We start from the raw sequence: 11,803 nt of genomic DNA on the forward strand, positions 1-11,803 counted from the left end.
CACAGTTCAAAAGCATCAATTCTTCGGTGCTCAGCCTTCTTCACAGTCCAACTCTCACATCCACACATGACCACTGGAAAAACCATAGCCTTGACTAGACGGACCTTTGTTGGCATAGTAATGCCTCTGCTTTTGAATATGCTATCTAGGTTGTTCATAACTTTCCTTCCAAGGAGTAAGCGTCTTTTAATTTCATGGCTGCAGTCACCATCTGTAGTGATTTTGGAGCCTAGAAAAATAAACACTGTTTCCACTGTTTCCCCATCTATTTCCCATGAAGTGGTGGGACCAGATGCCATGATCTTTGTTTTCTGAATGTTGAGCTTTAAGCCAACTTTTTCACTCTCCACTTTCACTTTTATCAAGAGGCTTCTTAGTTCCTCTTCACTTTCTGCCATAAGGGTGGTGTCATCTGCATATCTGAGGTTATTGATATTTCTCCTGGCAATCTTGATTCCAGTTTGTGTTTCTTCCAGTCCAGCGTTTCTCATGATGTGCTTTGCATATAAGTTAAATAAACAGGGTGACAATGTACAGCCTTGACATACTCCTTTTCCTATTTGGAACCAGTCTGTTGTTCCATGTCCAGTTCTAACTGTTGCTTCTTGACCTGCATACAAATTTCTCAAGAGGCAGATCAGGTGGTCTGGTATTCCCATCTCTTTCAGAATTTTCCACAGTTTATTGTGATCCACACAGTCAAAGGCTTTGGCATAGTCAATAAAGCAGAAATAGATGTTTTTCTAGAACTCTCTTGCTTTTTCTATGATCCAGCGGATGTTGGCAATTTGATCTCTGGTTCAGTGTTCTTGTCTTGTGCTTTTATCAGATATATTCCTTTGATTATTTTTGATGCTATTATAAGTGGATTTGTTCTCATTTTATTTTTTAATTGGTCATTCTGAGTGTACAGAAACAGAGATTTTTAGTATGTTGCTCTTATATCCTACAACTTTAAAAGAATTTCTTGAAGAAAAGTTTGGTGACTCTAGAGGGTCTCTGAAGTCTTTTCTAGTTCACTGATTTTTAATTTTTTTTTCAGCTTTTAATTTTTAGTGAGGAAAACAATTAGAAGGACAAGAGGATATTATGAAAGGTCTTTTAAAAATCTCTGAATCTTAAAACTTGTTAGATTTTTTCATTCCCCCTGACCCCTCAGCTGCCTTTGCCCGCTAATGGATGGCCGGTCCCAAGTGTCCTCCATGTCTGTTCTCTGCCTGCACAGGTATGATCGACAATCTGCTGTCCCCAGATCTTCTCAACGGCGTCCTCACCAGACTGGTCCTGGTCAACGCAGTGTATTTTAAGGGTTTGTGGAGATCACGGTTTCTGCCTGAGAACACCAAGAAGCGCACATTTGTGGCAGCTGACGGGAAATCCTACCAAGTGCCCATGCTGGCCCAGCTCTCTGTGTTCCGCTGCGGTAAGTTCACCCTGGGTGAGGCTGTGTTGTAGAATGTGCCAGCCATGGAAAGGCCCTTGAGTGCTGTCACTAAGTTCAGGGGCAGTCTGCCTTCTCAGTTTTTAAAAAGCACAGGGGAGGGGAGGGCAGGATTTTTTAAAAGCTCATGGTAAGTCTTGGCATTATTTACAAAGGTTATGTATTACTGTGGGCTTTCCTGATGGCTCAGTGGTAAAGAATCTGCCTGCCACTGCAGGAGACGTGGGTTTGATTCCTGGGTTGGAAAGATACCCTGGAGAAGGAAATGGCAACCCCCTCCAGTATTCTTGCCTGGAAATCCCATAGACAGAGGAACCTGGTGGGCAACAGTCCGTGGGGTCATGAAAGTGTGGGACACCACTTAGCGACTAAACAGCAACATGTATTAGTATGTAACACATGCATCCCTTTTAGGTTGAAATTTAAGGATAAAAGGGCAATTTAGGACCCAAGAAGTATAAATGGACAGTAAACGTATGAATGCGTTGTCAACTCATCATTAGCAATCTTACATTACCAAATTAAAAATGAAAGTAAAAATTAGATTTCTTTTCCACTGATCAGATTAGCAAAAATTGCAAAAGTTGACAAGGCCAGCCCAGTCATGACTCTGGTGTGTGGGCACATGGGCGCCCTTGAGTGCTGTGGGGCTGGGGGGACTGTGGTCTGACTGACTTCCTAGAAGCTGTGCCCCAACAGTTTCACACCAAGGAATTTATAATCTGAAGATAATCACACACTGGCAAACAACTAGAAGCTATACACGTACATGTAGTGGAACACACATGACAATTAGATTTATGTAAGTAGAAAGTTATATAATATGTGGTTGATTTCAGAAAACAAGTTACAGAACAGCAGATGCTGTTTCATCTCGTTTATGTAAAATACTTTCTATATATTCATACAGTCATGTCTTGGAGGATGTTCAATAAGATGTTAAGTGGTAGTATTTCAAATGATTATTTTTGCTTTGAGTTTGAAAATTTTTTAAATGAGCATATGTCAGTTTTATAGCCGGGGGGGTGGGGGTGGGGAATGACCTATTTCTGCCTCATTACCACAGAGAACTAAGGCTGGTGATTATTTGATAAACCCGCTTTCATTGAAATACTTGTGGTCCAGTTAAACTACCTTTTCATTTGTAAGTTAACCTTCACGTCTCCAGTCTGTATGTGGACGTGTGGGTCCCAAGCACTGCGTTTGCATATACAGTGTGTATTAGATCAGGCACTTCTCTTCATGTCCCTAGCTGCCTAATTCTTTAGAGTAAGGAATGACTCACGGGAGGGACGCAATAAGCAGTCACTTTTCTTCCTCTTGTCATCTATTAAGCTTCCAGGTGGTATTTTGTCGCCCACTCAGTACATTTTTTTAAAGATAATATGTATTTAAAAGTCCTACAGAAAGGTGTCATGCAAAGAAACTGAGGAGAATAAAAATCTCTTGGGAATTCCCTGGCAGTCCAGAGTCCTAACCACTCTCTCCACACTCTCATGGGTTCAGTCCTTGGTCAGAGAACTAAAATCCCACAAGGCACGCAGCATGGCCAAAAAAAAAAAAAGCAAATAAATAAAATTTTAAAAATAGAAGGCAAAAAAAAAAATAGAAGGCTCATTTTGTCTATAAATCACTTGCAGGTTACGTTTCCTAGGAAGACATCTTTTGGAAAACTAGAATTGCCTCTAGCTCCTATCCGAAGAAAAGCTATTTTGTTTTAGATCAGTATTTGTACATTGTAATAAACCAAATTGGAGAGGGCCTCACTGTATATTTCTATTGCTGAAAAATAACGAATAAGTCAGGAAAGATTCAAATGCAAGGCTTCTGTAGACATTCCCATGAAGAGCAAAATGTTTATATTCGTAGGAATTTCTTGAACATATAGGATGTTTCCTGGGAGGGAGTTATATCTCCAGGTGGCTTCTCAATTAAGAACTAATTTATCTAAGAATATGTGTGTGCTTTACAGAAAGCGAGACAAATACATTCTTACGGTCCACGGTGTGGGGAATCTCTTCCCCGCCTTCTCTGATTCATGTTCTTGTTCCTTCATTCCCTTCTGAGCCCCCAGGAGGCCGCATCAGTGGGTTTCCTTGCCCCTGGGCTTCCTGTTGGTTGGCTGATGGGGTGAACCAGCAAGTGGTGGAGTAAAGAGGGAGGGCAGGGTCAGGCATTGGCACTCCAGGGCTCTCCCTGCATCACCGGGGCGCCTCATCCCTCCAGGCAAGGTCTCCCGCTGTCAGGACCTGCCCTAGGGCCCTTTGTCTCTGGGCCAACACCCCCTCCCCTCAGCCCTCCCCGCCTAGGGCTGGTAATGGTGCTCAGGTTTGTGGTCCAGGGTACCATTCTATGACTCCTCTGTGTTCTCCCCTTGCTTCCTAAATGGTCCCTCCATGAATTTAATTGCCCCGTTTGGTGTCCTGCCTATTAGCCGTTGGACCCTGACTCATCTGTGCTGAATTCAGAGCAGACCATGAAAGTCCTGACGGTCCTGTTCCCTCCCAAGTCAACACTGCAAGTGGCCTGGGGCCATCCTTCCTGCCCCACTTTCTTTACCTGGGATTGGAACCCAGGGCCTTCCATGACATTGTCTGTTCCCAGGTTTCCCCATTGGGCCGGCAAGGCAGCTTTTCATGGAAAGAGGGGGCCAGTTTGTCTTGTGAAGAAAGCCCAATAGTTCATGGTGGCCGCAGGCAGGCATTTGTTTTCATGACAGCAGACTGCCCAGCGGGTCACCCATTTCCTGCCTGTCTCATCACTGTCTGACCACATGACCAGCCAGGGCTGGGAGGCAGGCGGTCCTGGCAGTTGGTCACTCACATGGCCTCTGGTGCCTGCTGCCCAGCTTCTCGTGGGCCTCAGCCAAGCTGAGCCATCCTTGGTCACTTTGCTGGAACATTGCTGTTCCATTTACCCATTTATCAGCCTTCCTGACTTTTCACCCGAGATGTCAAGGTCTCTGAGAGGATTCACTTAATAAAACAGTAAGGGAGAGGATGGAAATAAGAGGGGAAAACCCTTCTGACTTAAGTTCCATAAACTGTAAGTACTTTGAGGGCAGAAATTTTTCCATTAAAAAAAAGCTTTAAAATTAGTGGAAGTATATTTCACACTCATTACAAAATCTTCAAACATAACAGTATGTAAGGTAGAAAAAAAATAATCCCCTTTCTAGTATAAAAACTCCTATTAAGTGTTTGGTGTATCATTTGAGACCTTTTCGGTGGGTATATAAAATGTCTGTGCAACTTTTTGCATACGTGGGATTACACTATAATTTCTATTCAGTAACCTTTTTTATTAGACAATCTCCCTTGGAAAACTTTATGTCATTTCTTTGGATCTGCTTGATCCTTTTATCAGCTACATAGCATTCCGCATATCATAGTATCCTCTGGATAGCCATTTACTTTTTTTCTGTGACAGCACTAGAATGAGCATTCTTGCACATGAATCTTTAGATGTTTGTGTTGGAACTGCTAGAGATAATTTCCTTGGGAATTCCCTGGTGGTTCAGTGGTTAGGATGCTGCGCTTCCACTGCCAGGGCCCCGGGTTTGATTCCTGGTCAAGGAAATAAGATCCCACAAACCATGCAGCATGGCCAAATGAATAAATTAATAATTCAATAAAGGCAATTTCCTTGGATAGGAATTGCTGAGTCAAAGTTGTTAACAAGTTTTTTATTTTTATTGCTATGAATTTAGACTTAAGAGACTCACTTATTTTGAAAAAGACCGCAGAAGAATCCAGACATACACGTATACGAATATGTGCACGTGTGTTCTGTGAATACCCAGTATGTTTCCAGCTTCCACTCTCCTCGGAGTTTATGGCTTGTACCTGTGTGTCCATATGACATGTCCGCTTAGTTGTCTACCAAGTTCTCGTCCCGCAGGTAGACACGCTATTGCCCTCACCATCTGCTTCTCCCCGCAGTGTTCCTTTGCCCAACAAATGGCACCAGTACTCAACCCAGTTGCTCAAACCACATCTCCTTCTCCATCAACTCTCCCCAGACTCCCTTTCCATTGCAGCCCGATTGTAGACTACCATGTACAGTGGATCGTGTGCTTCTTTTTCTCAAATATATATTTCGATTTCTACTTAAGAATAGCCTGAACAGTTCCTTAAGAATTCCGAAATCCACAAAGCTGCTTGTAGTAGAAGTAATTAGACGGACTTTCATCTACAAGGATTTCTTGATACTGAATATTTAAAATATTCTCTCTCCTTTTTTACAGGCTGAGAAGGGCTCTTAACACTTAAGAACCGTGGTTATCTCCTCCATTATAGGACTTAAAGTAGGAATCAGAGTACTTTACAGGGCTTTCCAGAAAAACCAGACCATCCGCAAAGCACCACCTACAGAAAGTTCTAAATCTTCTCTGTATTTTCAATGTTTGATTCTTTGCCTGTTCGTTAAAAGATTTTGTGGATCTCCATTCATCTAAGAGGGCTTCTCTAGTGGCTCAGCAGTAAAGAATCCGCCTGCAATGTAGGGAATACAGGAGATGCAGGTTTGATCCCTGGATTGGAAAGATGCCCTAGAGAAGGAACTGGCAACCTGTTCCAGTATTCTTGCCTGGAGAATCCCATGGACAGAGGAGCCTGGTGGGCTACAGTCCATGGGGGTCACAAAGAATCAGACATACCAAGCAACTAACATTTTCACTTTCATTCATCTAAAAGAAAAAACTGATTTTTCCCTCTTTCACCTTTTCCCTTCTCTTTAGAATGAATGGGGCTGCTCCATTCACATCTCTATATACTCCAGGAATTCTCCTCATTGGAGAACACTCAGTCTGCTTCCCAGATGTTAAAGGATAGAGGGCCTGGGGCAGAAAGAGGTCTGGGATGGCAACAGCCTCCCTGCTTTGACACAAAATCCCTAGATGCCCCTTCCTCGCCTGGTTCATTCTACCCAGGAGCTGTGCCCCACTGAAGCAGGTGTGGTTTCTCCTGATGGATCAATTCTGGCACTCAGGAAGTAAAGTATCTTACAAAGCTGCTCATACCCATAGATGAAGGCTTTTTGCTGTGTGCAGCCACTGGGCTGAGCTCCAGGCACGAGTTATCTCATTTGATTTTCACAACAGCTGTGTAAGGTGGGTACTATCATCCCATTTTACAGACAGAGAAACTGAGACTTGGAGTTCAGGAACTTGCCCAAGTCCCAGAGCTAGTGTGTTGGAGCCAGGGTTTGAATCCAGGTCCTCTGACTCCAGATAATTGTGTCTTTAACCTTTGCCCTCTGTAAAACCATGCTATGAAAGCAGTACTTCCATGATTGGATGGACAGAGAGGAAAAGTGTTTTTTTACCCTGGTGGCTCAGACGATAAAGCGTCTGCCCGCAATGCGGGAGAACCGGGTTTGATCCCTGGGTCAGAAGATCCCCTAGAGAAGGAAATGGCAACCCACTCCAGTACTCTTGCCTAGAGAATTCTGTGGACAAAGGAGCTTGGTGGGCTACAGTCCCTGGGGTCGCAGAGTCGGACACGACTGAGCAACTAACACTTTCACTTTCACTTTCCACAAGCAAAGATAAGCATGGAAGGGGGCTGTCTATGGATTCTTCCTAGCTGACATTTGTCATCTGCTCCTGTGATGAGAAGTGGGGCCGGGGAGAAATGGAACATCAGGCAGCTTTGAGCGACTAGATGCAAATTGATTAGCTGTTATTCACCTTACTGATCCGTTAACGATGTGTCCCCTCGAGGCTGGATTCCCTGGTAGAAGTAGCAGCTCTCGCCCCACCTGGAACACACTCCAGCTCATAACTTCATTTTTCATGACCCTGATTCTCACCAGAACAGAAAACACTTCTAGAAGTGGTTAATGAACACCTCCGGGTCCTTATTTCATGCCATGGAGCAGTCCTTTATTAGCAACTTCCCAGATTTCACAGTTTCCAAAAATGAGCTCTACCAGCATAGGAACCTAATGTTTTCTTTGAGAATTAAAAGGTTTATTAGGAAGTGGTTTGTTGTTGTTTTTTTCCTCTTTCCCATCATTTTCAGTTTCTGCTGAGACCATTTTATGATGCAGGGGAAAGACACAGAATCTCATCTTGGATTCACAGGCAGCCCTGAGACAGAACCTGGGTGAGAGTGAGGTCCACGTGTGTCCTGAGCTGAGACCAGCACCCCAGGTGCCTGGGCAGTTCCACAGGCAGAAGCGTATGGTGGGAACAGGAGACACCAAGTGACTCACGAATTGCTCACATAGTTCTTCCTCAAGGAGAGCCTGTCGTGTCCTCCTGTAGTGTCATGTATTCCAAGAGCTTCACCATTTTGTCATATTACTGGTGGCTCATACGGTAAAGAATCTGCCCGCAATGCGGGAGACCCAGGTTTGATCCCTGCATTGGGAAGATCTCCTGGAGAAGGGAATGACTACCCACTCATTCTTTCCTGGAGAATTCCATGGACAGAGGATCCTGGCAAACTACAGTCTATAGAGTCACAAAGAGTCAGATAGGACCGAGCGACTCACACACACACAGCTAAAAGTGTTTCTTACACACCCTGATAGCTCAGTTGGTAAAGAATCTGCCTGCAATGGCAGGAGACCCTGGTTTGATTCCTGGGTCAGGAAGATCCACTGGAGAAGGGATAGGCTACCCACTCCAGTATTCTTGGGCTTCCCTTGTGGCTCATCTGGTAAAGCATTCCCCTGCAATGCGGGAGACCTGGGTTCAATCCCTGGGTTGGGAAGATCGCCTGGAGAAGGGAAAAGCTACCCACTCCAGCGTTCTGGCCTGGAGAATTCCGTGGACTATATAGTTCATGGGGTCGCAAAGAGTCGGACACGACTGAGCGACTTTCATTTCACTTCACTATGTATCAAAGTTCGAAGTCTCTCTCAAAAAGAGTCTGACACGACTGAGGGACTTTCATTTCACTTCACTATGTATCAAAGTTCGCAGTCTCTCCCTTCATCAGGACTTCCCTCCCAACCCCTATCTGGAGAAAGGGCTTACTGAAGTTCTTGTCTCAGATGCAGCAATTAGCAAAGGTCATCCCCCAAAAACAGTCAAGTGAGGATCATGAGAGAAACTCACTTTCTCTTTTCTCTCATCCTTAAATGTTTTGTCCTTCTTGGTCATTCAGAGGAGGAGGAAGAGGGGCCCGGCATTCACTGGGCACCCACCATGGCCGGGCCCTGCTGGGAACCTTGTTGTTTAATCACTAAGTTGTGGCCAACTCTGCGACCCCATGGACTGTATAGCCCGCCAGGCTCTTCTGTCCATGGGATTTTTCCCAGGCAAGAATACTGGAGTGAGTTGCCATTTCCTCCTCCAGGGGATCTTCCCAAGCCAGAGATCAAACCCACGCCTCCTGCATCGGCAGGTGAGTTCTTTACCACTAAGTCACCAGGGAAACCCCGCTGAGTACTTTGTATATGGCTTCATTCATCCTCACAATGATCTTGTGGGCTACACACTTTTTAACTTTTTATTTTATATTAGAGTATAGCTGATTAACAACGTTGGGATAGTTTCAGGTGGGCAGCAAAGGGACTCGACCATACATATACATGTATCCGCTCTCCGTCAAGTCCCCGCTCCAGGCTGCCACTTAACATTGAGCAGAGTTCCCTGTGCTGTTACAGTAGGACCTGGTTGGTTACATTTTTTCACACTTTTTATTTTCCTGATCTCTCTGTTCTCCAAACCAGGAGGCGCACAGAGGTTAAGGAACCTCACCAGGATCACCGAGGTCTTCTTCTAAAGTTGGAAGTGTTCAAGAAAACATTTCAGAATTCCACATAATCTAGAAATGCTGGGTTTCCCTTCACGTAGTTAATTCTTCCAGCTGTCCCATTGCATGGCTAAGGTAAAGGTTTCTTGGGATGCTCAGGCATACTCTGTGGAAGGCTCTTTTCCTGGGATGCTCGTGGCCCCTCTGGGCCCACACCCCGCCCTGGGCTTCTCCCCAACACCCGCCATGACTGCAGTCGTGCTCTCTCTGATGGGTGATCCTCAGTTGTCCTGCTTAGTTTTGTTTTGAATGTTTCACATGGGATTGTTGTTGTTATGTAGTCACTAAGTCATGTCCAGCTCTTTGTGACCCCATGGACTATAGCCCACCAGGCTCCTCTGTCCATGGGATTCTCCAGGCAAGGATACTGGAGTGGGCAGCCATTTCATTCTCCAGAGTCTTCCAGACCCAGGAATTGAACCCAGGAATTGTCTCCTGCATTGGCAGGCAGAATCTTTACCACCAAGCTGCTAGGGAAGCCCCTTCACATGGGATAAAAGGATTCTAAGATCAAATAAATTTAGGAAACCTGGGAATAACTAGAGTTAAACAGTTTTCTTTGGGACCTCTCAGAGCCTTTCTTGAACTGTTGTGTATTATGAATGTGCAAGAAGGATCAAGTGTCCGGAGCTTCCTGGGATGTGGAATTCGTTTTGTCTACCAGGTGTCTTGCAGGCTGTGTGTTCTCTAGATGACTTTGTGAGAAGTGCTGGTTTAAATCACTCTTGGGTCTTTATTAGTAAGCATGGGTACCGTAAACTATCAGAAAGCCCTCATGGTAATTACCGGAATGGATGAAGAATGAGTAGGGAGTCTGGGAGTGAAGGAGGAGTACCTTTGGGTTTAGACGTACTGAGTCATTATGGAGCTCTGCTCCACTTCTCAGCCACGTGTCCCTTCTTGACAAGTTAGTGTCTCTAATTGTAGCCTCCCCAGCTATAAAATTCTTCCCTGGTGGCTCAGACAGTAAAGAATCCACCTGCGATGCAGGAGACCCACGTTTGATCCCTTAGTGAGGAAGATCCCCTGGAGAAGGGAATGGCAGCCCACTCCAGTATTCTTACCGGGAGAATCCCATGGGCAGAGGAACCTGGCTGGCTACAGTCCATGGGGTTGCAAAGTCGGACATGACTGGGTGACTAACACTTTCACTTTCATAGCTGTAAAATAAGACTGCTTAAATCTACTTTGTGGGGTGCTGTAGATTCTAAATGTGTTGGCATAATTGGTGTGGGCCTGGCACAGAGTGGACCCTAAACAGGGGAAGCTGTTTACTACACCCCCTGCCATAACTCCTTCACACACACAGAGGCTCCACCAAAAGAATCATGCTTAGGCAGCTCACATTCACCCCTTCATCCATCTGATAAAGGTCAACTTCTTACAAAGCACTGTATTCTACATGCCTTGTGATCTGGTTTAATTCTGCTTAGATTTAGTGTGGCCAAAGGCATTCTAGACATGTCTAGACTAAAGAATTCTTTAACAGGGAAGGAAAAAATAATTGCCCTTGTCTTTTATTTTCTAAGAAAGCTGTTTTTGGAAGCTTTCATAAAAACAGAAAATGAAGGGGGAAAGCAGTGAGTGCTGTGTAGACTAACGTGGCTGGGCATTTATTTGACTTCTAGAGATCTTATAATACAAAAAATGAAATAAAAGGTGAAGCAGTTAGGACCCAACCACCTGACACACTCACCTGAATGTTATCATGATTTTGAAAATGAGCTGTTTCTCATCTTTTAAAAATACACATATGGGGCCTGAATATCAGTTGTCTTCTTACTATTGAAAGGAGAATGGATGCCCATCCTTTGAAAATGAAGTGTTTGTTGATGCCTCCTATGTGGTATGTGGTGGGGGCTTCCCTGGTGGCTCAGACAGTAAAGAACCCGCCTGCCAGTGCAGGAGACGTAAGAGATGCAGATTTGATCCCTGGGTGGGTGAGGAAGATCCCCTGAAGACGGAAATGGCAACCCAGTCCAGTATTCTTGCCTAGGATAATCCCATGGACAGAGGAACCTGGTGGGCTCCAGTCCATGGCATCACAGAGAGTTGGATGCGACTGGGCGACTCACACACACACTATATGGTAGGCCCCGAAGATTTGAAAGATTCAAAAGGTGAATAAACATGTTTGGGAAATGGGCATATAAAAAATGGAGAACGATAAAAGTATGTGCCCCAAAGTCAACACAATGAAATAAATAAAAAACTACCCTGGCTATCAGCAACCGCTCATGCCCCTTCTGGAAGTCACCAAGGGTGCCCTGAGCCTGCCCCTGATTTCTTTAGGGTCTACAAGCACCCCCAGTGGCCTATGGTACAACTTCATCGAGCTGCCCTACCATGGCGAAAGCATCAGCATGCTGATCGCGCTGCCAACAGAGAGCTCCGTCCCACTCTCGGCCATTGTCCCTCACATCAGCACCAAGACCATCGACAGCTGGGTGAGCACCATGGTGCCCAAGCGGGTGCAGGTCATCCTGCCCAAGTAAGTAGCCCCTGTCCCTAAAAGAGAAAACAGCGGGAGCCCTTGAGCCCTGGGAGTGACTGTGTCACATACCGGACAACCGAAGGGTGACGCATCATGAAACCC

The 11,803-nt window shown here is 45.1% G+C and overlaps 1 protein-coding gene across 1 annotated transcript in view; it reads left to right on the forward strand.

Annotated features, from left to right (window-relative positions):
- SERPINE2 (serpin peptidase inhibitor, clade E (nexin, plasminogen activator inhibitor type 1), member 2) overlaps positions 1 to 11,803 on the forward strand; it is a 70,576-nt gene that overhangs the window by 49,436 nt on the left and 9,337 nt on the right. The window contains exons 4-5 of the mRNA XM_010837059.1: positions 1,226 to 1,423; positions 11,500 to 11,698. Coding sequence (XP_010835361.1) covers positions 1,226 to 1,423; positions 11,500 to 11,698 — 397 coding nt within the window. The remainder of the gene's footprint in view (positions 1 to 1,225; positions 1,424 to 11,499; positions 11,699 to 11,803) is intronic.

Source organism: Bison bison, unplaced genomic scaffold, assembly GCF_000754665.1.
Source record: "Bison bison bison isolate TAMUID 2011002044 unplaced genomic scaffold, Bison_UMD1.0 scf7180017864068, whole genome shotgun sequence".
NCBI classification, from domain to species: domain Eukaryota; kingdom Metazoa; phylum Chordata; class Mammalia; order Artiodactyla; family Bovidae; genus Bison; species Bison bison.